The 27,055-nt window shown below is 40.9% G+C and overlaps 1 protein-coding gene across 11 annotated transcripts in view; it reads left to right on the top strand.

Annotated features, from left to right (window-relative positions):
• Window positions 1-20,491, top strand: part of FBRSL1 (fibrosin like 1) — a 717,476-nt gene extending 696,985 nt beyond the window's left edge. For 7 of the 11 annotated variants that reach the window (XM_077461733.1, XM_077461732.1, XM_077461728.1 and 4 more), the window contains 8 exons: window positions 1,842-1,913; window positions 2,106-2,135; window positions 2,956-3,027; window positions 9,455-9,587; window positions 14,338-14,421; window positions 15,186-15,269; window positions 15,975-16,200; window positions 17,784-20,491. In XM_077461733.1, the coding sequence (XP_077317859.1) occupies window positions 1,842-1,913; window positions 2,106-2,135; window positions 2,956-3,027; window positions 9,455-9,587; window positions 14,338-14,421; window positions 15,186-15,269; window positions 15,975-16,200; window positions 17,784-19,035 (1,953 nt within the window). In that variant the 3' untranslated portion in view covers window positions 19,036-20,491. The remainder of the gene's footprint in view (window positions 1-1,841; window positions 1,914-2,105; window positions 2,136-2,955; window positions 3,028-9,454; window positions 9,588-14,337; window positions 14,422-15,185; window positions 15,270-15,974; window positions 16,201-17,783) is intronic. The other 4 variants (XM_077461731.1, XM_077461735.1, XM_077461737.1 and 1 more) reach the window with 4 other exon arrangements.
• The last annotated feature ends 6,564 nt before the right edge of the window (window positions 20,492-27,055 follow it).

Raw genomic sequence — 27,055 nt, 5'->3', positions numbered from 1 at the left:
AAGAACATTTTCCCACAGTGCATGAGGATAACTTATAACAGAAGAGGGGATGTGTCTTAATCTCTCTGGGATACCTCAGACTCTGACATCTAGTCAATTTGGGCATTCTCTGGCTTCATAAGTGAATTTATATAGTTGCACCATTTTGTTAATGCATTTCCAGATATCGGATGCATGGGACTGTAGAGACTTCCATTTAAGGAGTATAGCTTTACAAGCATAACATAGCAACAATCCTACCAAGGTTCCCATGGCTCTAGATATAACCAACAGATGAACCAAAACCAGCATACAAACCTAGTTAAAGTGGATGTAAACCTGATTCATGAAATTTTACCTACGCACATATATCTGCATTGTTTTCTCCTCTCTTCTCACAGCCCTAAGTCTTGTCTTTCTGCTGCTCTGTTCTTCTGTTATCAGCATGGTAACTTCTGACATGCTCTCCGACAACTGAGATAAAAACAAGCCTAAAATTTTTTATCGGGTGGGTTCTATAGATTAGCAGAGAGCTTGTCTTGTCACAGCACAGCTCTGCACATTCCTTCCTTCCCCTGCCTCTATGTGGACGGGAGAGGGGGGTGTCCTTTCCACCAATCTGCTGTCACACCGTCTATGCCAAGACTACACTCCCAGTGCTAAACAGGAAGAAAAAAAAATCTCTAACATGATGTGCACTTTCTAAAGACTAGAAAACTGAAGACAGCAGGTATACGTGTAAAACCTATGTAGGGAGATTTGTTTCATCTCTGCATTATCTGAGGCTGTTCAATTCACAGGGTATATGTGAGGGTTTACATCCACTTGAATGGTACTGAAATAGCTGTTATACAGCCTATACACTTGGAGATATCTGCCCAAAGGGACATAATTGCAGGACAATACCAAAATACATGTAAAAACATTGCTGGGTCCTCCTGGCAACGCCAGCAAATTAAATAGATGTGAAGGAAAGAGCTTGTGTAATTTTTAGGGAGTAAAAAAACTATGGAGATTTATTTTTATTGAATCGGGTAAATGTTGAGATGTCAAAATTTGTACAACCAGACATTAAAAGTACTTGATGTTCACATTGGATATCAATTTGGCATACCAGTATTGTAATTTAGATCACAGGAATGTGATAAGTGCTCTTTAAAGCTGTATCTAGGGCCGTGCACAACAAGGGGAACCAGGGCCACCATAACAAAGCAGGTAGATGAGCCTTTAAACTGTTGGAAAGCAAAGGTGCAGCCATAGCATTACCAGCTAGATTAAACATATCCATTTTTGTGATATCTAATTTCATAACAATAACCTGTCCATTACTAAATCGGCCTATGGAGAAGTTTTAACTTGAATCAATTGGTCCAGAGTAGAGACAAGTTGCTGCATAGGGTAAATCCCATATGTCTGCCCAGTCTTCATAGTCCGACCCCTCCCCACTCCAGCTAGAGAACAGCTGATCGAGACCTTCATGGACAGTGGGTTGAAGGGCTTTATAATGGAAAGTGGTTTCACCAGATTGTCATCACGCAGTAAAGATTTAATCCCTGAGTCAGTAAAAGTAACCGGTTGACTGCAAAATTGCAAATGAAATTTGTGGCGTAGCTAAAGGTACCAGAACAGGTTCTTGTAGCTTTTATAAATGCTAAATAATTGTCTTCTCTAACAGAAGGAGAATTATGAGAGCTCTAGAGAAGTTCTGTAGTTCCATCAGCTACTGATGCTAAAAGAAAAAAATTTGAATGTAATAAACTACACAATAGGGACTTTACAAGTAAAAGTGAGGTTTAGCTATGTGGTTTTGCTCATGTAACTTGTACCTGACACGTTGCTAATTTTTTCCTCCCTGTTTGCAGACCTCAAATGCCATTGATGTCACTAGCAGGCCCGGTGCAGTACATCATACCCTCCTACAGAAAACACCTGGGGTTTGTATATAATTATTAATTCTACAGCATACCTATAGTTGGATTTTATTTAAATTTTTTTTATTTTTCATTATGAGTCAAAGTATTTATCGCTAGAAAATTGCAATTTTTTTGTCTTTCAGAAGAAATGTAATTTGCGTTGGAGGTGAATGTATGTAATACAGGTCATTGACATCTCTGCTTTTCTTGCAGGTTACTGATCCATACAGGACACCAGTGAGAGTAAGTAAATATACATTTTAACTCACTAGCTATATAGTATTTAAAAGGAACCGGTTAAAAAAAATAAAACATTTAAGGGGGTTGCCATTCCGTAAAAATAGCTTTTCTGTATGCTTTTTACAGATCAATATTGAAGCAATAGGGGTCAGTATGGCAGCCAGGCCAGTAGAATTTTCAGTAGGAGGGGAAGAATGGCAGCCTCCAAATTTCTCTCATGATGGGTTTCCTTTAAGCTTAGAAATGTTTGAAGTTATGAGTACTTAGATTGGATCAGGTTATTTCCCCCTCTGTTCCCAGATTTCAGTTCTAGGATATATTGCTTTTTAATGACTGTAAGCAGCCAGCTGAGGTGTTGGGCTACGCCGGCATCCCATTTATCATTTTATCACCAGACTGTCATTGATTTGAATGAATACATTGGAGTTTTTAGGGTACCCAAAGGGGTAGGGCCCATTTTTAGCACAGTTTGGTTAACCTGTTGGCTCACACAGTTATATATGTTAAGGTATTCCTTAAAGTAACGCAAGCTGTTTTATATAAAGTGATTAGTACACTGACCAATACAGTTGCACCCTGCTTTTGAATACATTTCATATTAGATTTGGCCTCATCTGAGTTTTTATGTAATATTTTATCCTCATGCCAACTTGTATAACATGAGAAAAAAGGGGCAAGGTTAGGAATAGAATGTACAAGATAGAAACTGCAAATGTTTTGCAGGGTTTTTATACTGATTAATTTATATATTTGAGGGCCCAAAAAATTGCCTGGGGCCCTAAGCCATTGCAGCACTCACACCGTATTTCCCTTGCTTTTGCAGAAACCAGGCAAGTGGTGTGCAGTACATGTCCAGATAGCTTGGCAAATCTACCACCATCAGCAGAAGATGAAGGTAAAAGCTTTTGGTGACAAGCCACCATAAAGCCACATTTAATAACTTTTACTCAGTGGAAGATTATGGTGGTTTTGTGCAAAACTGTATTTTAGGCTTCCTTCTTAATCCCAACCTTGGCTCTGAAAATACTGTCTTTGTGATGTTCTGCATGGAATGATTGTTTTTTTGTTTTTGTTTTTTTTCCTACAAAGAATCTAATTATTTAAAAGATGTGCCAAAGGGAATAACCTACATAATGAGGGCGCAAAGCCTCAGACCATGCTGGCTTATGCTGTTGCAGTGGTGGGGGTGGGTGCCGCAGCGCTCCAGGCACACTTTGTAATGAGGCAGAAGCATTTAATACAGCTTCTTTGGATCAGTAACCTTTTCATGAGGCCACTGAGAGAATTGAGTCTGACAGTTCCTTGGAGTGTTAAATAAAGGAGCTTAGGGTCAAACGATTTTCCGAGGATGCACACATTCATACACCTTGAAGAATGGTTTTACAAAAAATAACTTCTTGCACTCCTTTTACTCTTTGTCCTCCTTTTTACAAGATTTTAGCATAAGTGTGTACTGCTGTCTTGAGACTCGATCTAATATCTTTATTTTCCATAAAGTAAGCCTTTCATGAATTAGTTGGACTGAATATGCGGATACCCTGCTAAAAATGCTAGTTTGACTGACTTTGATCTTAAAGTGCCACATCGTTAAAAATTATCAGTAAATGGTGTATTATATGTTGTTCACACTCAGTCACTGAAATTTGCTGTCTATTTTCTGGAAAAAAAAAATAGTTGATCCTGCTGCTCTCCATTTCTATTTTCTGTTGATGTCACCAATTCAGCTAGGGATTTTGCAGCTGTTCAGTTTTCAGTGAGTTTGTATGTTGAGCATTTTCCCCCTTATCACATCGGAGCAGCCCATGTGACTATAGAGTCCCACATGTGGGCATATACACAGTGGTATATACCCTTTATACCCAGTAACCAGCTAAACACAATGGGACGAGATATTATATGTAGATTGGTGGCTTCACCTACCTCTTATTCTAAGACTTAGGCCAGAAGGGAGTGACACAGCCTGTGACTGTCATAAATCTGCCCACCCCATGTTTGCAAAAATAACAAGATTTGAATTAAATATGTATTTGTATGACAATTTGTTATTTTAGTCTGTATTCCAAAGGCTGAACATGTGACCAGCAGCAGAGGATTAGAAGCTCCTCCTGCTGACGTTTCCCTGCAGACGGGCTAGGAAAGATCTGGGTCATGTGACAGCTGAATATCGATTAGGAAAAAGTGCTTAGGGATTTGGTCACTAACCAGGAACAGGTATGCAGATTAGAAAAGTCAAGTTATTCCAGTATTGTTTTAGATCAGTTATTTAGAGTATTTTTATTATTAAGGTCATCGTAACAACCAGACAACCTAGCATTTTCAGAGGGTGTTCTGATCAGTGACAGTCTTCATCTCATTAATGGTTTGCTTTAGGGTACCCGTAGACTTTATAATTTCCTTTATCTGTCCAGTCATAGCGAGAAATAATCCTCTTTGGGCTTGCCAAAAAATAATTGGCAATATTTGTGTGGGTTTTTTTTAAAGTAGTCCCCAAAAAAATACAAATTACTCTTTGGGGACCTAATTACTGCTAGTGGTGATTGCGTGCTGGTCAGATATATTCAGTTTATCCAACTTGCTGATTCTCTTAAATGATATTTCATATTGTGTTGCCACATACAATATGAAAGTCATTGTACAGTCTGCTATCTAAACCCTGGGTTCACCTTCCTAAAGCAAGTCTGACAACGACAAATAACATTATCTAAAATGTTACACTGTCCGTCTTCACTGTTTGTCATCAAATTGCTATATCTAGTTATGGCACTTGAAATTTTGAGCTGCACGATTAAGCATTAAATAATCGAGATAGCGATTCTACATCACCCCCCCCCCCAGCTGTCAAAAAAACGGGCTGCCAAGTTTCTCACAACACTGCTCAGCCAGATAAAGAGAAACATTGTAACATATAGATCTTTTAGATCAAAGGCATTAACTTTGGTCTCTAAATGAGGTCAGTTTAACCACTTAAAGACTAAACTTTTGTCTTTCCAGTGTAATTTTTTTTGGGAAAAAATACACTTAAAAAAAACAAAAAAAAACAGTAAAGCTCAATTTTTTGGTGTAATGTGAAAGAGTATGTTGCACCACGAGAATTGTGCCCTTTATTCTAAGCAAAAAAAAATTGTGATTTAGCCAGAATCGGGCAGCTCTACTAAATTGTACTTAGAGGAAGTAAACCCTGATGGGTTTACTTCATTATGCTTTACCTTTGCAGGAAATGAAAGAGGGACTACTATGCATCGCATAGTAGCCCATTATGTGTCACTTACCTGACACAGGAGCCAGCGAAGTCACCGCTGTCCCCTGTAGTCCGGCGCATCCATCTTCTCGGTGGGCCTCGCTGCTCCGCCGCTGTCATTTGGCGAAGCCGCGATTACATCACTCCCGCGCATGCGCACGTGAGCCGCCACGTGCAGCATATTGCCGTTGACGGGTGCCGCGCTCAGTGCGCCTGCGCGTCGCTGTCTACGGCGCATGCGCCGTAGACAGCGGTGCCTGTCTTTCGGCAGATATCTCCTAAACCGTGTAGGTTTAGGAGATATTTATTGGACCTACAGGTAAGCCTTAATCTAGGCTTACCTATAGGTCAAAGTGTGTTGTAAGGGTTTACAACCACTTTAAATGGGGCAGACTGTACAAATGACTGTAATGTTTGTGTCCTACGTGGAGCCTGATTTTTTTAGGTGAACATGATCTGGTCTAAAACCTTTCTAATGTAAAGTAATATTAAAGGCAATTAAAAAAAATTAAAAAATAACCAACATGTTAAACTTACCATTTCTGTGCAATGGTTTTGCACAGAGCAGCCTCGATCCTCCTCTTCTCGGGTCCTTCGTTGATGCTCTTGGTCACTCCCTCCTGCCGAGCACTTGCTATGAGTCCACCCAAGCAGGTTTGCTCCTGAGCCACTGCTATGAGTGTCCATTCACACACAGCCACGGCTCAGGCCCAGCCCTTCATTGGCTCACTGGCTGTAATTGAAAGGAGGGGAGAATCCCCGAAGAGCTGAGGCTCTCGTGCACAACGCTGGATCATGATTGGTAAGTATTAGTGGGGGCTGCTACACAGAACAGGTTTTTAACCTTCATGCATAGAAACCTTGAACCTTTAAAACCACTTTAACTGTGCTAAAAGTGAAAGTATCTTGTGGTGCCTGTAAGTATCTGTCACATGTGGAGCATCTTGAATCCTAGGCCAGTGTTGGGTACATGGAGGTGCAGTTTTAAAGTACAACTAGAAAGAAAAACTTTTTTTTGTTTTTAGAGTGGAGGGATTAGAACACCTGTCAATTTTCTCTTTCTTTCTTTCTTTCTTTGCCAGTTAAGGAGATTCACCCCCTCTATTTGTTCTGCTTACATTATTAATTCTGTCTCCAGAAAAGCAATAGAGGGTACCTCTTCCAATGGGAACACTTTTTCTGGTGACCTGAGGTCTCCAAGGGATTCCCTTAATTTGCAGGGGATTTCCTCACTTCTTGTTTTTGGCTTTGGAACAGGAAGTAATGGGAAATCTCTCCAATAGTACACAGATGCAAAAAAAAAATCAAAAAAAAATCCAATGGGTTATACTCTATCCAAAAGCAAAAAAGCAATGCATTTTTCCTATAGTTCTACTTTAAGAATGGGTTCTACTGCTTATAATTCTGCTTTCAAAGTCCAAGTGTCAGATGTTAGAGCCTCTTGACCCAGTTATGAACAGTGGGAGGAAGGGTGCAGGACTTAATCTCAACTTTGACAGAAATCAAGGCTTCATGTACAGCTTGGGCCAAGAGACAACTGCCCTTTCACACTGGGGCATCGACGGTAGGGTGCTTTTAACCCCCGCTAGTGGCCGAAAGAGGGTAAAAACAAAGCGGCTTGTCCGGCAGCAGTGCCCATTCAGTTCAGTGGGCAGGAGCGGTGTATGCACTGCTCCTTCACCGCTCCCAAAGATGCTGCTTGCAGGAGTTTTTTTTTTTTTTTTTTTTTTTTTTTTTAACGTCCTGCCAGCGCATCGCTTCAGTGTGAAAGCACTCCAGCTCAGTGGAGCCGCTTTACAGGTGCTATTTGTAGCCCAAAAGCGCCTGAAAAATGTCAGTGTGAAAGGGGTCTAAGGGATGAGTCTGAAGGCTAACACAGGTAACTGCAGGCATCACTGATGATGATATTATTATTTAAGGCAGTGTTTCTCAACTCCAGTCCTCAAGGCGCCCTAACAGGTCATGTTTTCAGGCTGTCCATTATTTTGCACAGGTGATTTAATCAGTTTAACTGCCTTAGTAATTACCACAGCCATTTCATCTGAGGAAAATTCTGAAAACATGACCTGTTGGTGCGCCTTGAGGACTGGAGTTGAGAAACACTGATTTAAGGTACTTGTATAGTGCTGTCAATTTATGCAGCGCTTTACATATACATTGTACATTCACATCGGTCCCTACCCTCACAGAGCTTACAATCTAAGGTCCCTAACTCGCATTCATATACTAGGGCCAATTTAGACAGAAGCCAATTAACCTACCAGCATGTGTTTGGAGTGTGGGAGGAAACCGGCGTACCCAGAGGAAACCCACGCAGGCACAGGGAGAACATGCAAACTCCAGGCAGGTAGTGTCTCGTGTGGTTGGGATTTGAACCAGCGACCCTTTTTACTGCTAGGCAAGAGTGCTACCCACTGTGCCACCCCAATATATATTAGAAACCTTTTAGGCTGGATCAGCTTTACTTTAGGTTCTATCCGGACAGGTAAAGTGGCACTGCTGTGTAAAGCAGACTTGTACCTGCATATGAGCTTAGATTTCTTTATAGAGAGCTTTGGGAACCCAGAATATCATGTGAGCTGGTATGCGAATTTTATCCAACTGCCTTGGTGCAGAGACTGGCCCTATAGTTTCCTGGCTCCACACTTCACTATTGGCCCTCAGCTGGCTGGGAGGAAGGTGACGGGGACAGGCTGTTAATCTTGAAATCTGGTCATAGTTTACACCGTATTCTGGGCTCCTTGAACTCTCAGGAGGAGTACCTGACTTGTACATTACATCATTCTCCTACTGCAACCTGAAATGGCTTTAACTGTTTATTTAAACTTACACTCTTAGGTCTCATGCACACAGGACTTTTTATTTTTGTTTAATGCTCCTAGAAGCCAGTAGCATTTTTTGCAGAAAAAAAACGACTGACGCTTAAAAGGAATTTAACACCTTTTCTAACGCTTTTAGGTGTGTTTACAGGCATCAGTCGGTTGGGCTGTAATTCATTTAATTGGCGAGAATAAGTCATTTATTCTGGCCATTGAAATGACGCTCAAGCGATAAATGCGCCTAGCGTTAATGCGCTTTTAGACATGTTCACAAGCGTCAAGCATTTTTTCTGTCCAAACACTGCTGCTCCTGGACGCACTGGCGGAGGGGGTGTTCTTTTTTTCCTGCCATAATTCTACTAAGTCTGTACTAAAATGCAGGGTAATTTGGAGGCGGGGGGGGGGGGGGCACCCTTGGAGCAGCTGCAAGAACATCCTAAAGAGAATTAGACTGGAAACGATAGAAGGCAAATGTGTAAAATAATTTAATTGAATTTCTTTCTAAATATTAGAGCACTGTCAGACGGGTGATTCCACCGCCAGCAAAATGTTGCCAAAAACAGTCTGACATTCAACTTTCTTTGCATAAGGCAAAGTTACCCAGTGGCTGTTGAGTCTCTAATTGCACTTGTGCGGTGATGGAGCAACTTCCACTAGTGAAAGGGATTCCACCACTGCCAATTAAGCACAACAATCAATGCCTGCCTTTTTTATAGGTCATGTTTGCCTTCTATCCTATTTATCAGTACCTATATTGCTTATGCAGTGAAGGAGCAGCATAGGATAATATATGTTTAACGTTAAGTTTCTCTCATGGGCCTTAATTGTGGATGTGGAAAAGATTAAGGGACCATTCATACTGGTTTAAATATATTGCATTAACGCATGTAGTAATGCTCCAACATACCATCATGTGTAAGTGCATTGTTGTTGCATTTATTTTCTATGGTACCTTAATGCAATGCACTATTGTAATCCTAATTGCATTAATTCTACAAAGATAAATTGCAGTGCACCCTTATGCACAGTAATGCACTGTTGTGCTTGCATTTTTGCTGCTACGGTAGCCTGTTCCTTTTGGATGGCCTGCCTTAACTATATGCATCAAAACAGAAACGTATGAATGGGCCCTAAAACTATAAAAGTCTGCAGTGATATATATAATCTGCTAAACAATGCCTTTTGGTTATTGTTTTCAGTGTTGATTGATAATGAATGCTTTTGTTAGAATATCAGTCTGAGTGTAAACTTCTGATTTCTCATAGCAAATGCAGATGGATCCTCACAAGCTGGATATTTGTGGCAAACTTGACCTGTTCAGCAGGCCGCCTGCACCAGGTGTCTTTCCGGGCATCCCTTATCCTCACGATTTAGCCAGACCTCTATTTTCTAGCACAGGTAAGTCCAAGACTGAACACTCGGCCCATGCAAAATATTTATCCTTTTTTTTTTTTTTTAACCAACAGCAATTCTTTAAGTTGTTACTTTACAATATGTAATGAGCATTAAACTACTGCACTAATACTCCCAGGTTTTACCCTGTTTTTCTTTGAAAAGATTTTCTTTACTGCAGGTGCAGCCCAAAATGGCTGAGAAGGTATGGCAGTCAGTGGAGATTTGCACTAGACAGAACTGTGGTATACCTGGGATTGTGTGAACATACAACCCAGTGAAAACATTGCATCACTGCTGTGAGATCTTTCTCCATTGCTGCATGTTATGACTTTTGTATTGTAAGGTACAGAGGCATGAATATATCCTCCCATCATTTGTACTACATCTCTCATTTAGTAACAGACAGGGAAATTCACAATCAAATGTACTCTAGAAATCTGAGGTTATTCAGCCACAGTTTACCTGTGCACCTAATTCACTATCATTTAAAGTGATAGTATTCCCCTGCAATAAATTTTTTATTTTTTTTTATTTCCCCTGCAAAATTAAAAGCATAGTAGCACATAATATAAAAATACTTTAAAATGAAGACGTTTAGCAGCGTGCTATCGCTGCTGAAAAGGCTTCCATCTTCCTTCTGGTTTTGCAAACTCGGGCTGTGTGAGTGGCCAGAGCCGCGATGACATCACTCCCATGCATTAGCCCTTGGTGATGTCACCGGCTGCATCCATGGTGAATATCTCCTGAAAGGTGCACGTTTTGGAGGTTTTCATTTTACTAAGGCATGCCAGCCTTATTATAGGTTTTACCTGTAGGTAAAAATAACAAAGCGGACTTTACTACCGCTTTAAGACTTTCCTTATGTCTCTTGCAACGCACAAGCCAAAATCACATAGCTTTTATTAGCACCTGTTCTTATTAGTGAGAGATTCACAGAGCAGTTCAAATACTTTTCTTATTAGGAAAATGGTGTCTGATAACACTAGCTAATATGTTGGTATTGTCACACAGCAGCCACACTTGGACATGCCATACATTATACAATTTTCTATAATAATTTTGCTTCAGATTTACAAAAAACATATAATATGAAGTCAAACCTAAGCATTTGAATTTGTATGCACTGGAAGGCCCCTTGCACTACATAGTTGAAGGTAAATCTAAAGGAAATTTTAATATGAAAATTGTATAATATATGACCAGCATTTGAGTGTTTGGCTCAATAATCTATTTTTACCACCTCCAGCTGCCCTGCGTATATGGCCTTTCTTGCTTAATATATTAATGTAAATATTAATATTTCAAAGTTACTGTATGTACAGATTGGCTTTAATAATACTTCATTCATACTGATTGATATACATACTAAACATTGTATGGCAGTCTCCATAACTGGAATATGGGGAAAATTATTTTTTTTTTCTCATTTAAATTAGAAATTGAAAATTATCCTGAGGGGAGCTCAGGGCTCAATAGAGGATCAGAGAACAATAAGGTTAAAAAAAAAAGGGGGGGGGAGAAGAAAAAAAGACGGGGGGTAATTGGGGATTTTTTTTTTTTTTGCTGCCACAAGAGGGACCAATAACCCCCATATGATAGCAAATTGTGGCTGACAGGCCAAGATTGTGTACAGTGTCCCTGCTTCTTCCGTGGTATCATATAATTTGGCAGCTAAAGAGTTTTAAGGAAGTTTACTGATATACTAAGGCTGCCATTGCTGACCTCTCCATCCAAAAATGACTTTTCAGTCATTAACTGTTTTAACTTTTAATGGCTTATTTTTAACTTAAGTGGTTAGAGGGTCAAGCAAGACAGGCAACTATTTTTTTATTTTTATTTTTTTTCAGAAGTTAAAATCAACAGTGGCAGTCTATATACTACTTTCAGGTTATTTAGTCCCCCTCGTTCCCCTCCCCCAGATATATACTTACCTGTACTCCATGTCCTGTGGTGTATTCTTTGCACTAGCTGTGCCTACACTGTCTCTAAACCAGAAAATGAGACAATCGTAGCAGGTAGATAATAAAGGGATGCCCCATTCCCAAGTGTACCTGAGGTCGGCATGTATAGTTAGTTGTAGCCTGCTTATGACATTTGACGGTGGTGGTGATATCTGAAGTATTTGTAGACACCAAACCTGGTGGCTATATCTGTAGTCTGTCCATTCAGAAGATTGATTTATTTATCACCAGATCAGCACTGCTATAAGAAAAATCCCACGGAGCCTATAATGTCAGAATTAAGACTTCTAAAATATTCTTCAGACATCCACAGAGCATGGCAGCCATCTTCAGGCAACATAATGGAAGCCTAAATACTAAACTGCACAGGCTTTTCTTGTCATGCAGCGCTCCCCTGCTTGCTGCAATCTCTCTGAAAGACTAATTGTTTTGCGATTGCCCTCTGCCTGTTAATATGCTAAGTTCACACGGATAATATCCTTTTGTTATTGACGTCCATATTCAACGAAATGTTGGTTTATAAAGAGATCGTTCCCATAACAATCTATTTGAACAATTTCCATTTCCTTTATTTTGTCTTGCCCAGTCAAAGCAGAATTAATAATGTGCAGGTAAAGACTGAGCTTCCTTTTTAGATAGCAGCGCAAAGCCGATGAAGCATCAATCAGAGAATAAATAAAATGCCTTCCACACAGTATCTGTATCATCCTTTTCTCCTTATCAGACAGGAATGTCACAGCATGAACCATTGCTCTGGCTGAGCTCCCTTGTTACTCACGGGTGCACCATCTATCTCCAGGCTCGCCATCTGTAAGATGGATGTGCGGCCGCTTGAGAATCGTTCCATTTAATAAGCACAAGACAGCTCTAAGGGCTCTGCTGCCGTCTTTACTTGCAGTAGGCTTTTTTTTTTTTTTTTCAGGAGCCTTGAGTTAGTAGTGTTTGGAAGAGCACCCTGCACTGAGCAAATCCCCTTTATTAACAGTCTGAAATCTTCAGGGAGCAGAAATAGCCAGTTCCTGGTGTAAACGCTGCTCTCTCGAGTGGAAAATTGTTGTTTTAAAGCTTTTACCAGCTCTGTTTGACTTTGGAGAGGTACTTGTCCTTGACCTAGAAGAAATCATTTGACAAATTGTTCTTGTATAGTCCATTGTAATAAGTGCTGTGCCATATACATGCACAGTATATACAGTAGAAGATTTATTACGGTAGTGTGAGGCCAGTGACAGTGTGAATAAGACAGGGATTGGTCAGATTTGTTTGCTGTAGTCATAGTGGCTAAATCTGATTACTGAGAATCTTGTATTATACTCGCAAGTGTGGACAAAATTGCAGAAACAGTATTGTGAAGGACACAAAGAGAAACATTTGCATTGTGAAGGACACAGAAGGTTTTTTGTTTTTGTTTTTTTATGTGAAAGAGGTCAGTTTTTATTTAAATAGTATCAATTTATGATGATGTATTAAAAACCTTTGCGGTCTATTAAAGCAGAACTAAAACTCCAGTATACATACATGCATATTCTACCTATCATAAATGTGGCGGTTACATCCCTGGCAGTCTGCTGTCATCTTCTCTAAGTTTTCAGCCTCTTGATTGGCCAGCGGGAATGATATCCTGTGCATCTGCACAAAAGTCGCCCATTCCAGTGCAGCCAAAGTGTGCCAGGAATGCACTCTGAGCTGGGTATGCACAGCTCAGTGTACATTCGGTAGAAAACTACGAGCAGGCAGGTACGTTTTTGTATTTATTGCAGAAGAGACATAGCATGTCTCTTCTACAAGAAAAAGCTCCCTGCTCACAGTTTTACAAAAGGTATGTTTAGCTCCCCTTTAATTCTTTATACACATAGCACTCAGTCATGTTGGTTCATTACATCTGCAGGCTCAAATTCCTTTTGAGCTGGGTCTGTATGGCTGAAAAAGGACTTTGCATTCTACAAGATTTTTGGGGGGAAACCATGTGATCTAGGCTGTGAGATCAGGTACATATGTATTTCTAGCAGGCAAGATGTTGCCTGTTTTTTATATATATATATATATACTCACCATGATGTAATTTGAGACTGCTGCAGTGTACCCCTTTTCATTTGCATTTATACTATGAATTAAAATTTCACTTTAACCTCTTTAGACCAGAGCCATTTTCTCCCTTGAGTCCTAGAGGGTATTTTTGCTTTTTTTTTTTCCTTTGTAGCCTATCCACACAATGTTATATGTCTTCTATATATGCACTGTTTCTTGTGTAAACCAGCCCTTAAACTTTATACAATGTGAAACACATGGCTCAGAACTATTAAAGCTTTTCTTATTGGGCTTACTTACGGTTTCTATATTTTAGCAGTTTATTTTCTTCAGCCCACTTTTTTTTTTTTGCTTTTGGAAAAGAAATGTACTGTAAAAAAGACCATACTCATGCAACCGTAGGGGTTAGACGCATTTCACGTATAGATAATTTTTCTTTTTTTTTACAAAATGGTTTATTTCTGAAAAATGAAGTAAATACATGTAAAATGTTCTTTCTAATCTGTACGTTTGTAGCGTGAAGACATTGCAGAGCCCATTGCTAATATCACACTTACTAGTCACGACTCTTGAAACGGATCGGTGAAGAACGTATGACAGATGTCATGTATAGACAAGTGTGTTTATTGTTTGCTAGCTCAGTCTGCTTTTTCTGGCTGGTAAATACAGTAAAATAATAAAGAATAATAATCAAGACTAGAGGAATTGAGGGATAGATGTTTGACATCTACATGGACTGCATTCATGTTTTATTTTTTTCCATTCAGGTCCAACACATCCAGGGGCAACACCCTTTGGACCTTCCCCGCATCACAGCAGTTTCCTACCAGCAAGCCATTTGGCTGGTAAGTGTAAGTAAATTCCATTCCTCATTTTCACATCTTTATATGGAATTATTTTTATGCTATAGTAAATGGAAGGGAAGCAGGGGAGTGAATTTTAAAGCCTAAGCCGGTTTATTACTGCACTGTGTAGTGGCATAACTGATATGCCATGCTATACATTTTCAGTCTCTAGCTGATATTACTCATTTTAAACTAACCATTCGTCTGACTTTTATCATTTCAGTTTTCTGCCTATATGACTTGACAGTATTGGACCAGTTTACAGATACAGTTGAATTATATTTTTATTTTAAGTGTTAGAATTTCTATAAGAAATTTACAGTTTAGTATTAACAACCATTTATTTACTATTAACCAATCCATCTATAGGTCCATGCTAGAAAGGGTTATACCACCTAATTGTGCAATACACGTTAATCCTCATGCTTTAACTTCCACATATACTGTACTAGTAGAACCCTATTGGCTGCCATAGGCAGACTGAGATTGTTCTTCCCTTACACACAGTGAAAAGTAATGGTCATTGAGGTTAGAAAGCTTGACTTTTCAACATTAGTCTTTTAGCCCCTTTAATGATTGTATTCTGACTTTAGGACTGGTGGCAGCTGAAGCTGTCACATAGCTGAATTCTCATTTTTTGCCCTTACTAACAGGAGAAAGTGGGACTGTTTTCATGTCAGATACCCAGTTCAGGTTTAGGGTCAGGAGTGCGTTTCATTCTCCAGTGCTCTTGGAATAAACGCCTCTTCAATACCTGTTTGCCTTTCCAGATCCATTTAGCAGGTCAAGCAGCTTCAGCGGCCTGGGGAACTTAGGCAGCAATGCCTTTGGAGGATTAGCCAGTCATGCTCTAAGTAAGTACTGGCTGAGGGGTTTGCAGTCAATTACTAGGCTGATGACAAAAGTAGAAATCCTTGCTTTTTGATTGGTTAGTTGTTACCCCAGGGTAGATTATTAGTAATTGTTTCTGGGTCATTTGGGACTTTTTATTTGCATATCCGCTGAAGTGCTGCAAGGCAATTCTAAATGTGCTTTGGTGGCTGTGGTGCTGTGCTTGTGATTTTTCCATAGTAGTGCAGCCAGGGAAATGCTGATCCTGATCTTTATTCTATTAATTTCAGGGTAAAGGAATAGACCTATATCTAGAACTGTGATTATCATCTGAGCAGTTCAGGGAGTAGATGGTGTTTGTTTGAAAGCAGCAGTGCCTCTTAGTCATTCTGGTACATGGAAAGTTCACTAATCGGTATGCACATTGAAATGACTCCTACAGTGATTAACCTAACAATCTCTTTTTCTATCTCTGCGTGAAAGCAATACCTACCAGAAATCTCATAAAACAGAGAAAATGCATATGTATGCTGCTAATGCACATGCAATGTTAAAAGCTTTAAACTTACCATGACAATTAAGGTTACATAGTTCAGTACTTTTTTTTAATTTTATTTTTTATGTGCTTTCCAACAGCGAAAACTTAGTGGCACTTCTGTTTTTAGGCTGCACTTTATTCAATATTTTTCCCAAATCAATCCTAACTTTCTGTTTCCAAACCTCTACAGCACACAACAGCTTATTCGCTCACAAAGAGAGCCCAACTCTTCAGACCTTTAGCAGCCCCCATGAGCCCTGGAACCGGCTCCATCGGACTCCACCGTCTTTCCCAACTCCTCCTCAGTGGTCCAAAGTAGGGGATTCCGAAAGGAGTTCCTCTGTAACGAACCATGACAGAGACAAGGAAGACAAGAGGGAGTTGTCTCTGACAAAAGATGAAAGAGATAAAGAGAGGTAAGCAAAATCTTACTGCAACAAGAAAGGGGTTTTTGGTACTTGAGTGAGGCACGTGGTAGGAGAAATTGCAAAATTATTTGATTGGCATGTAAACAAAGCATTGAACATGAGTATATTTTTATCTATTACACAAGGCGATGGCATAAAAAAAAAAAAGGTAGGGATGCGCACAGGCCTGCCTCCTCCAAATTACAGCACTGACCCTTAGTATATCTGTTTTCTTTTTCATTTTTTTATCCATTTATTTGCCCTTGGTATTCCTGCCTGTAACACTCTTCCTAGGGTGACAACACTCGTGGTTCTGTATCTATGTAGGAGCAGTCTAGTCACCCTACAACATGACTACAGAACACCTTCCACTCTCCCCACCTCCATTGTATAAAAGGAGGTGTCCTGTAGTTCACCTAAGCAGCTCTCATAACACTTATTGAAATTGCAATGCAGTAGAGGCAATGTGCTGGGAGTTGGCTCACTGAAATTCATAGGATCAACATGTATTGTTTGTTTTTGCATTGCCTTTAATTTAAAATCTTAGCTTACTTTTTGCATAGATTCGTGTATCACCTATGCTGACATAGTCTCCATGTACACTATATGCTTATTTTTCAACATACTGTTTTTAAAATTTGTAAAGCTAGGTGCCTAGGTACTGCAGCTTTTTTTTCTTTTCTTTTTTTTTTTTTATCCCGTGGACTTGACTTAAAAAAAAATACTAGTGTTCTTTGCTTTTGTCTCAAGGCCTGTGTGGGACAGGAAGGTCTCATCCCACTGCTGGAACACTACACAGTATACTGTAGCTAAGGCTACATATAGCTAATACAACACACCTGTTATTGCAGTAATTAGATCGTTTAGGCCAACTTGCCAAACAATTTAAAGGGACATTAAACATGAAGTTAGGCTTTCAGGTGTAAAATATCAGATTTCCTGGAACGGCTGGCAACGTTTAAAAAAGTGGCTAGGACCAGGTGGTCACTGCAGAATAAGGAATTATGAAACGGGAATGGTCATTGAACTCCAATGGTATCCATTTTTTTCCAGTGTGTCCAAGACCTACAGTTTAGGCAGAAAAATGATTAATGCTTAAGGTGTCTAAACGCACATTATCGCTAGGCATGTTTAGTACTTGAGCGTTAATTCATTTCATTGGCCGGAATAATTCTGCTCATTGAAATTTAATGTCCAAATACTTGACGTGGCTAAACGCGCTACACACCTCAGATGTGTTTTTTGCCAAAACGCTGCTGCCAGGAATGTTTCTAGGAGAGTTTAGAAAGTGTCCTGTGTGCATGAGGCCTTTAGAGTGACTTTTACAACATTTTAAATATTGCATCAAAAAAAAATATAAGTGCTGGCAAATCAGACCCACATTGTCTCTGTATATGACAGTCATTGCATTAAAATATGCAAAAGTAAGTTCACAAACGTGCAACAACTGAGTATGCATAAAAAAATGATGAGCAAGTATTTTGATGATGCGTCATAATACTACACAGTATCTACATATATAACTGTTTCACAAAGTTTGTAACGAGCTCCATTTCATGTTTTTTATTTTTTTTTGTTTTTGTTTTTTCTAGGGACCTGTTGGATAAGAGCCGACATCATTCTAACAGATCCTCTCCAGCATCAGCTCCTGTCAGCCACCAAATAAGCAACCTCATCCGCAGCAACAGCCAGACCCCTAGCGACTCTATGAGACAAGGCAGCCTAGGGGACAGGTCCAAAGAGATTGAACGGGAAAATGCTGATCGCTTGCGTGATGTTCCATCCACAGAGCACAAGATCAAGGAAAGCCGTTCTCCAGTTAAGGAACCCTCAATTCATGATAAAAGGACGATGGAGGATGGCAGCAAGCCAGTCATCCAGTCTGTATCACCGTATGGTAAACCAGTCCTAAGTGAAAGTTTAAAATTGAGCAACCTGGTAGGCAAAGACAGTGAAAGGAAGCCTGAATTGCCAACAGACCTCCAGAAGATCAAGAGTGATGTAAAAGTTAAGGAGGAACGCAAAGAGGATTCAGATGTGTTGGTAGTGGGCTCAGAGCCTCCTCATCCGGTCCGGACAGTGGAACATCAGCCACTTCCACCCCCAGCTTCCTTGCATGGATTATCTTTGCACCACACAATGGCGACCTCCATGCAACTCCCAATGGGTAGTGTCCACCAAATGAACAACTTGAATATGCTGGACCGCAGTAGAGTAATGACCCCGCTTATAGGAATGGGCCCCCTTACAGGCAGAGAGAGGCTTCCACATGCGGGTTTTGCGTGGGACCCAATGAGAGACCCCTTGCGTGATGCTTACCGCACACTGGACTTGCAGAGACGGATGGATTTTCACTTGCGTGCTGACAGTATGCACAGGTACCCAGGGACAGCTGCTGCCACTTTCTATGATCACGAACGATCTTACCGTGATCGTGAGCCACATGATTACAGCCATGAACAGCTCTTGGAGGCACGAAGGGAACAGGAACGATTGAGACATGCAGATGAACGTGAGCGAGAACGATTGCATTTAAGGGAAGAGATGGAAAGGGCACGAATGCACCATCTTCACTCCTCCCCACTAGAGAGCCATTTGGCACATATGCCCTCCTTCATGCCACACTTGAGTAGTGTGCCCTATCCTAGACTCAGCCCTTCAGGCGCCATGCACAATGGAATTCTAAACCGGACCCCACCCACAGCTGCACTAAGTGCCCCCCCTCCTTTAGTGCCAGCCAGCAACACAAGGCCCGCCTCCCCCCGCAGGACTAATCCCCTCACAAGTTCAGAAGCACGGGACTTTTCACCTTCCAGAAATCCTAAAGAAGTTGAGGCCCGATAGTCTCCTTCTAAAATAAATAAAAATATCCACAGGAATCAAACACCATGAATTTTAAACTTGTACATAAAATATTTTACAAAAGTGCACTGCTCAAAACCTTCTCTTTTCTCCTCCTGTTTTTGTAAATGTACATTTGTAGGCTAAGCACACTTCTTTCCTTTAGCCAGGGAGGACAGTTCAGGGGTGATAAATGTTCCATCCTGGAAACCAAGGGTTCTGCTCTTAAGGTCTCTGGTCATGTAACTATTTTTTGATCTGGGAGGCTCATTAGCCAGTGGGATGGGTTTAGTGAGGGGAGGGACTTTTTAAATGGATTTTTGTAGTTTTTACAGTATTTTGTTTTTCGCTACGGTGTTCTTAGTCTCTTCCAGAAAAAAAAAGTACCTTTTTTTTCTTTAATTTTATATTAGTTGCATTTTACCTCTGGTGAGGGTAAAATAAGTAAACCTGTTCTTTCCATAAAATACCAGAAGTTTCAACCCCTTCATTACAGGAGGTATCGGAGAAACATAGCAATGCATATTTATACTTTCAGTCTGTTCCAGACACCTCCAGCACTGAAGGGCAGTAACAATATTCTATGGATTGTTTTCTTTATTCTGCATCTAACAGATCAACATTCTTGCTATCCTTTTGAACAGAAATCACAGATCTATTATTAAAATAATAAGATTAATGTACAAAACAATTGCTTTTTGCCTTATTTTATCATAAAATGGTTTTTAATGTTATATTCTTTTTGGTTTTTCTGGATAAAATATTCTGGCAGGATTGTATATATTTCATTGAATGGTTTGCTACACCTCATATGAAAAGGATCCACCACAGACTTTGTGATACTCATACACAAACAGAATACACGGATTTCAAGGATCACACTCGCAGTTTAACACATCATCATCTTACTATGCAATTGGTGTGTGAGGCGGGTCCTGGAAGAGGGAATTCTGCTATCTTCCCAAATTCTGCCCTGCTAACCCTGTTCCCTTGCCATCAAACTCCCACCACCACCTTCCAAGAATATGAAGGGCACAAATTGACACATGGAACACTGGAAGAGCCAAAACTCATCAAGCAAAGTTGGTGTTTCAGGAGTAGTGGACCATCAAAAGGACTGCAGGAACACGTTCCCTTGTGATGATTATTGGAATGGTGGCAGGTAGCTTCCACCTCATAAATGCCACCAACCAGGCCAGCTTATGGACCTATTTATTTTCCCTGTGAACCCTTTGTGCTTTGAACCTGTGCAGTGTTTTAATTGAAATCTGTATACAAGAGCGGTAGAATCTTAGAAGTGCGCAAAAGCAAATATATATAAATATATCTATAATATCTATATATATATATATAAAATGGTGGAAAGAAAAAAATGTCTAAACATGAGCAACAATCTTTTGGTCCCTTTTTTTTGTTTTTTAATTTTATTTTCTACAAACATGATCCTTCAGTTCTGATACCTTGTGTCTCGTTTTTCTCTGTTTAAGCTGTTGTAATTTAGCTGTTGCTTACATGATGTATATGGGCTATTTAGATTTATTTTCCGTAGCAGGAAAAATGTGCCATAGAGAAAACTATATTAGTGCTCCAAAAGCTGAACTTTTAATTGCATACAAATACCCATCAGATTCAGCACTCACTGTAAAATTTAGACCCACATTTCTGAAGATCTATTTAACAATTGTGGCACAGCCTCCTGATCATCCATTCTTCAGGTATTCACCCATAGCAATTACCTGTATTCTTCATCCTTCTAGCTCGTTGGCCACTCTCAAGCTCCACAGCAGCACAACTAAAGTTTAAAACAAAATAAAAACTAGCATAGAGTAACTGATTTATTTTAAACAAAGTAAAAACATTTACAGACCCAGCTCTAGCATGCCTGACATGGTACATCCAGGGCCGGATTAACATAGGGGCTATTGGAGCTGCAGCTCCAGGCCCCTTTCTCAAGATAGGCCCATTTGCCAAAAAAAAAAAAAAGATAGACTTTGAGAATTGTAGCTCGGCGCTCAGGAGTCAGAGACCCCACCTTTGGAGGGTAGGTAGCTAAAGACCCACTCCAGCACTGGTTCAAATATGGGGCTGCTATCATCTATGGTTCCGGAGATACAGGGCTCCTTGCGCAGCCTGTCAGAAGCTGCATACAGAGCGACAGTATAAATACAAGCTGGAACACTGCAGCAGACGGAGAGGATGAACTCACAGTGCTTATAATAATTATTTGTAGATAACTTATGATAATTAACCCCTTGCCACCCAGGCCCATTCTGAGACTTCTCTCCTACATTTAAAAATCATCTTTTTTTTTTATGCTAGAAACACACCCTCTCACCTGCTGACCTGTGAATGGGGCAATCACTCCCGCAGTGTTATTGTGTTCTGCCAGTCAATACAGTGATTAGTGTTGCTAACTATAGCTGGCAGCACTGATTGTTTTGGGGAAAACCTGACAGGCTGGTTGTACTCAAGTTGGTTAATAGGTTGACTTGTGTAAAACCAGCTAGCCCATACATAGATCGACTATGGCTGGTCTCTGCTTAATTGGTGTAATTTCAATCCATGTCTGGCCCACTTAACCACTACGCAGTCCCTAAACATCCTTCCACAAACCTTTACATTTTTCCTTCCCAGATTACTTCATCCTCCTCTCCTATACATAGTGCCCACTGTCATACTCTCCACACTTCTCTCCTATACATAGTGCCCGCTGTCATACTCTCTACACTTCTCTCCTATACATAGTGCCCGCTGTCATACTCTCTACACGTCTCTCCTGTACATAGTGCCCGCTGTCATACTCTCCACACTTCTCTCCTGTACATACGGCTCACTGTCATATCCTACACACTCCTCTCCTATACATAACGCCCGCTGTCATATCCTACACACTCCTCCTCTCTTGTAAATGGTGCCCACTATCATACACTTCTCTCCTGTACATATTGCCCACTGTCATACCCTCCATACTCCTCCTATACATACTACTCACTGTCATACCCTCCATACTCCTCTCCTATACATAGTGCCCACTGTCATACCTCCAACACTTCTCTCCTATGCATAGCACCCACTGTCATACCCTCCGCACTCCTCTCCTGTACATACTACCCACTGTCATAACCTCCGCACTCCTCTCCTGTACATACTACTCACTGTCATACCCTCCATACTTCTCTCCTATACATAGTGCCCACTGTCATACCTCCAACACTTCTCTCCTATACATAGCGCCCACTGTCATACTCTCCACACTCCTCTCCTATACATAGCGCCCACTGTCATACCCTCCATACTCCTCTCCTATACATAGTGCCCACGTCATACCCTCCCTCCACACTCTTCTCCTGTAATTACTGCTTACTGTCCTACTCTCCACCCTTCTCTCCTGTACATAGTGCCCACTATCATGCCCTCCACACTCCTGTACATATTGTTCACTGTCATACCCTCCACACTCTTCTCTTATACATAGTGCCCAATGTCATACCCTCTACACTCCTCTGCTGTGCATACTGCCCACTGTCATACCCTTCACACTCCTCTCCTGTACATAGTGCCTTCTGCCATACCCTCTGCACTCCTCTCGTGTACATAGTGCCCACTGTTAGACCCTCCACATTCCTCTCCCTCACCTGCACATACTTCCCACTTGTATACCATCCATACTCTTCCCCTATGCCTCTTACCCACAAAAACTGTTCTTTAAAATTATACTGAATATCCTCAATGTTACCAGCTCTAGAATGGGCACTTTTGTCAGTTCAACTAAAGGAAACCTCACAGTCCTCATATTTGTTCTGCCCCATTATTAGTACTTATTTTATTTTGTAATTACTATTGTGATGTATAGAGGAACACGGGGGATGTCAGCTACTATAAATATAGCACTTGTAAAGAAAAGCGTCCCTGAAAATATTTTTGAAATGTTGACAACTATGCACTTAGGCACTGCCCAAGGGCCACAGGGTCAGTAGGGGGCCCCATGAGAGGCTCGTGATATTAAAGCGGTAGTAAACTTTTCTAACATTACGACTTTTTAGAGGCCCTGGGGTAGGTTATGCCATAATGTACAAGTATGCACAGCATATTAGCACATTAGAGTACACTTAAATTGTCAGACTGAGCCCTCCAGTGCTGTGCTGTGATCAACCGGCGGGGCCCCGGGCACTTCCATCTTCACCCGGTCTTCCTTCTGGGTTCTGTGCCTTCGGTCACTTGCCTTGGCCAGGCTGCATTGATGTCATTCCCACACATGCTCATGTGCATCCTCTCTCTCTCACCCCCCCTTTCTCTCACATCCTCCCTCCCTTACCCCTCTTTCACCCCCTTGACTTACTCAGGCACCATGGTTCATCCCTTGACTTAATCAGATACATCTGATGGGTATTTATGTGTAATTGAAAGTGCAGTCATTAGCGTACTATTATATGGTAAACCGGGAATGGGTTAATGAGCTGTCGCTGAATATCAATTTTATACAAGTGTGGGGGTGTTCACTTATAAGAATTGCCTCAGAAAACAGTTCAGTGCAACTTTCAGTTTAAATTAAGCAGTAACATTCCAAATGCATCAAAACAAAAAGTGTGAAACCTCTTGAGGCCCATTCACACCTATCAAGTCTGTTATGGTGTAGTCATGTTGCACTAAGGAAGCAGCTTGTTATTTGAACAAGCTGCCCACTAGGGGTGCTGAAATGAATCGTTGCATCGCGATTCGGGTGTCCCCGATGCGGCATAGATTCATAAGGACCAGAAAATCGATTGCAGGTGATGTCATCCCGACTTGCCCCGCCCCTCCCAGGAAAGCGCTCCGAGCATATTTTTAAAACTACTTTCTTTTAATAAATGCTGTTACAATGGCCCTGCTGTATGTGCTTTTTTTTAAAAAAAGTCACTTCATACCGAATTTTACAGTAGTACAACAATACATCCCGATTATGCGACTCCCAGCCCATCCCGCCTCTCTCCGCTCACATTTCACATCTCTGAGTCCTGATGATAGTGGGGAATTCCCAGCCCCGCCCGGCTCTCTTCTGATATGATGGCTATAGTCAGCGGGCAGGGATGAGAATTCCCAGCTGAAGTCAGGACTCGAGAGACGTGAGAGGAGAAGGAAGGGACGGGAGTCACATGATCGGGATGGATTGTACTACTGTGAAATTCGGTGTGAAGTGATATATTTTTTTTAAAAAGCACATACAGCGGGGTACATCAGTCATTGTAACACAGGATTTATTAAATGAAAGTAACAGTAAGTAGAGTACAAATGTGTTTGTACGCTACTTACACCTCACGCTCTGTTCTGACAGGTCCCTGGGCTTCCTGTTGCACATTCCACTGTTAACTCCTAGTGTGCTGGAAGGTGCAAACGGGAATGCCAAGGAACTGTCGGCACCAGTGGCGGCCCGTGCATTGTGGGGGGGTTGGTGAAGTGATGGCTGAGTTTAATGGCACAGTGGCTGCGTTTGATGGGGGAGGTTCAGTATTTTTCAGTTTGTTTGCGCCCCACCTAAAAAAACAACGTTAATGAAGCCATCACATCTAATGATTGGTAAGTGGCATTATAATACATTTTTACTTTTGTGTTTTAAGTGGCAATTAAAATGAAAAGAGGTACAGTACTGTTAACATTAAGAAACTGGGTATCAGAAATGCCAAACGGGATTAAGGACAGTAAGAGTTTGGGGAAGAGGACCAGTGCATAGTTGAGTAACTTTGGGATTTTTTTCCTTGGGATAGCAGGCCCTATTTTTCTGTGGGTTGATGGCACATTCAAAATGAATAGGCTGTATAATGCAATGTACCTCAAACAACAAAAATGTATGCGTTGCAGTGCACCATGACATGCTGTCCATTCCTCTAGTTCACTTTTTGGAATTGGTTCATATGGTACAGCCCTTTAATGCTTGCTACCTCAAGCTATGCTTGCAAAAAAGTGACTACAATAGGGAAAACCACAGCATAAAGCCAAAAATGTTTTTGTAAAGAAGAAAGGATCTCCACTCCTCCCAACCAGCCCAGTTGGGAGTAGAATAAACAATGAAGAGCAATCTTTATCGTTCACCTGGGCTTCTCTGGATTAGTGGAGATCCTTTTCTCTTTACATTTACTAACCCTCCCCCCTTGACATGCCTGTACCCCAGTTGTGGAACACAGGGATATGCTTTCACCTGTATTTTGAGTAGGACCAAAAAAATAATGAATTGAATAACCATATAGGACACTGGCTGGATATTCATAGACTCTGGGCTTGGAAGCTGGTACTTTCAGGTGATTTGACACACGCATGTTAGGACATGCCACCTGAGTGTCACCCCTATAATACCACCCATAACACACACACACACACACACACTCACTGGATGTTTATTTTATTTTTTTGCTATGATGAATATTTTATTATTCTTGCAAGCACTTGTGTAGCACTGTCAATTTACGCAGCACTTTGCAATCTCTTATGCATTCACATCAGTTCCTGTCATCAAGGAGCTTACAATCTAAGGTCCCTAATTCACATTTATCTACTAGGGCCATTTTTAACAGGAGCCAATTGACCTATCAGTATGTCTTTGGAGTGTCCCCCCCCCCCCCCCCCCCCCAATTTAATTTTATTTAGAAGCAAGCAAATAATACATTCCCTAAACAGTGTGCATAACATAATATCCATCTCTTATCTGCCTAATATACTTATACTATAAACAGTTGATAGCATCGTTCCCTTACTCATTTAATACAGCAAAACAAAATCACTATTCCTTCTTAAACACACTATATATGTTATATTCACCTCCCAAAACAAAAAATAACAAGATCAAATAAACCTGCCCCCGTCCCATCCAATCATCCCCACCCCAAAGATCTCCAAATAGCATTTAGTCAGTTCACATCTATAAGGGTTCTTTCTTCCTCTGTATAAAGATTCCATAGAGACCATCTTTCCAGCAAAATCCCCCGCTTCTGCTGGGATGTCCAAACCAAATCTTCCATTTGATTCAATTGTTCTACCCGTTTAAGCCACATCTCTGATGGAGGGGTATGTCTTTTTCCAGGTAAGTGGTATACACGATGTAGCTGCATTCAGCAGATGGCAAAGTATGGATTTCTTGTATAATTTGACCAGGATATTGATCTCTTATAGTAAAAAGTAAGACTTCAGGAATCTCCTGGTCACTAAACTTTTGGGCAATTCTTCAAACTTCTTTCCAAAATCCCTTTATTCTGGGGCAGGACCAAATGAAAAAAAATGCACTAACGTCCCACCTTCTCCCCCCACATCGCCAACAGTTGTCTGGTATATCTGGGTAGCATCTATGTAAAAAAAGCTGAGGTGCGGTACCACTGCAATAGAAACGTAAAACTTGTCTCCTGCATTTTTATGCAAATTGAGGATTCAAATGTATTATGTGTTATCTTGTTCCGTTGCTCATTCAAGAAGACCCGATCCACTTCCTAAAGAACCGTAACGGAAAGTCCTCGGAGGGTGCAGCTAACTATACATACATTTTGGAGAGAGTTTGGTACAATATACCACTCCCCATACAATATTCCTCAAACTTTAACGTTCGTATCTCTGGTAAAGTCAGGGTGTCAGGGGAATTATCTCAGCTGCACTGCCCTCCAAAAATCCAATTGGTATACTTTAAGACCTGCCATCATCTCCTGTATCGTAGGCCAGGATCCCAATGTCACAAAATGAGAGGCTTGGAAAAGCTCCTGATCTATCAATGTTCTAATGGGTCCCTTCCTCAAACCCGGTCCAAACTATGGGTTCCCTAAAATGGGGAAAACTGGTCTATTGTCGATAATTTGCCTTTGGAAAAGAGCCCATATCCCATCCGAAGGGTAAGTCATATCAACGGGTGCGTCTTCGCGCTATTCGGGAGATCCCTAAAGCGCCAAGCGGCTCATTGCTCTAAGCCGGGCCACATTTTCCAATCCCCGTGTCGACTCCAATCAATCAGGCAACTCAACAAAGCCGCCTAATGATCTTTATACAAGTCGGGCATCGCCAAACCTCCATC

Source organism: Lithobates pipiens, unplaced genomic scaffold, assembly GCF_037356315.1.
Source record: "Lithobates pipiens isolate NorthernLeopardFrog02 unplaced genomic scaffold, aLitPip1_a1.2 Scaffold_3, whole genome shotgun sequence".
NCBI classification, from domain to species: Eukaryota; Metazoa; Chordata; class Amphibia; order Anura; family Ranidae; genus Lithobates; species Lithobates pipiens.
Note: the sequence above shows the minus strand (reverse complement) of the source record. Positions and strands in the feature narration are given on the sequence as shown.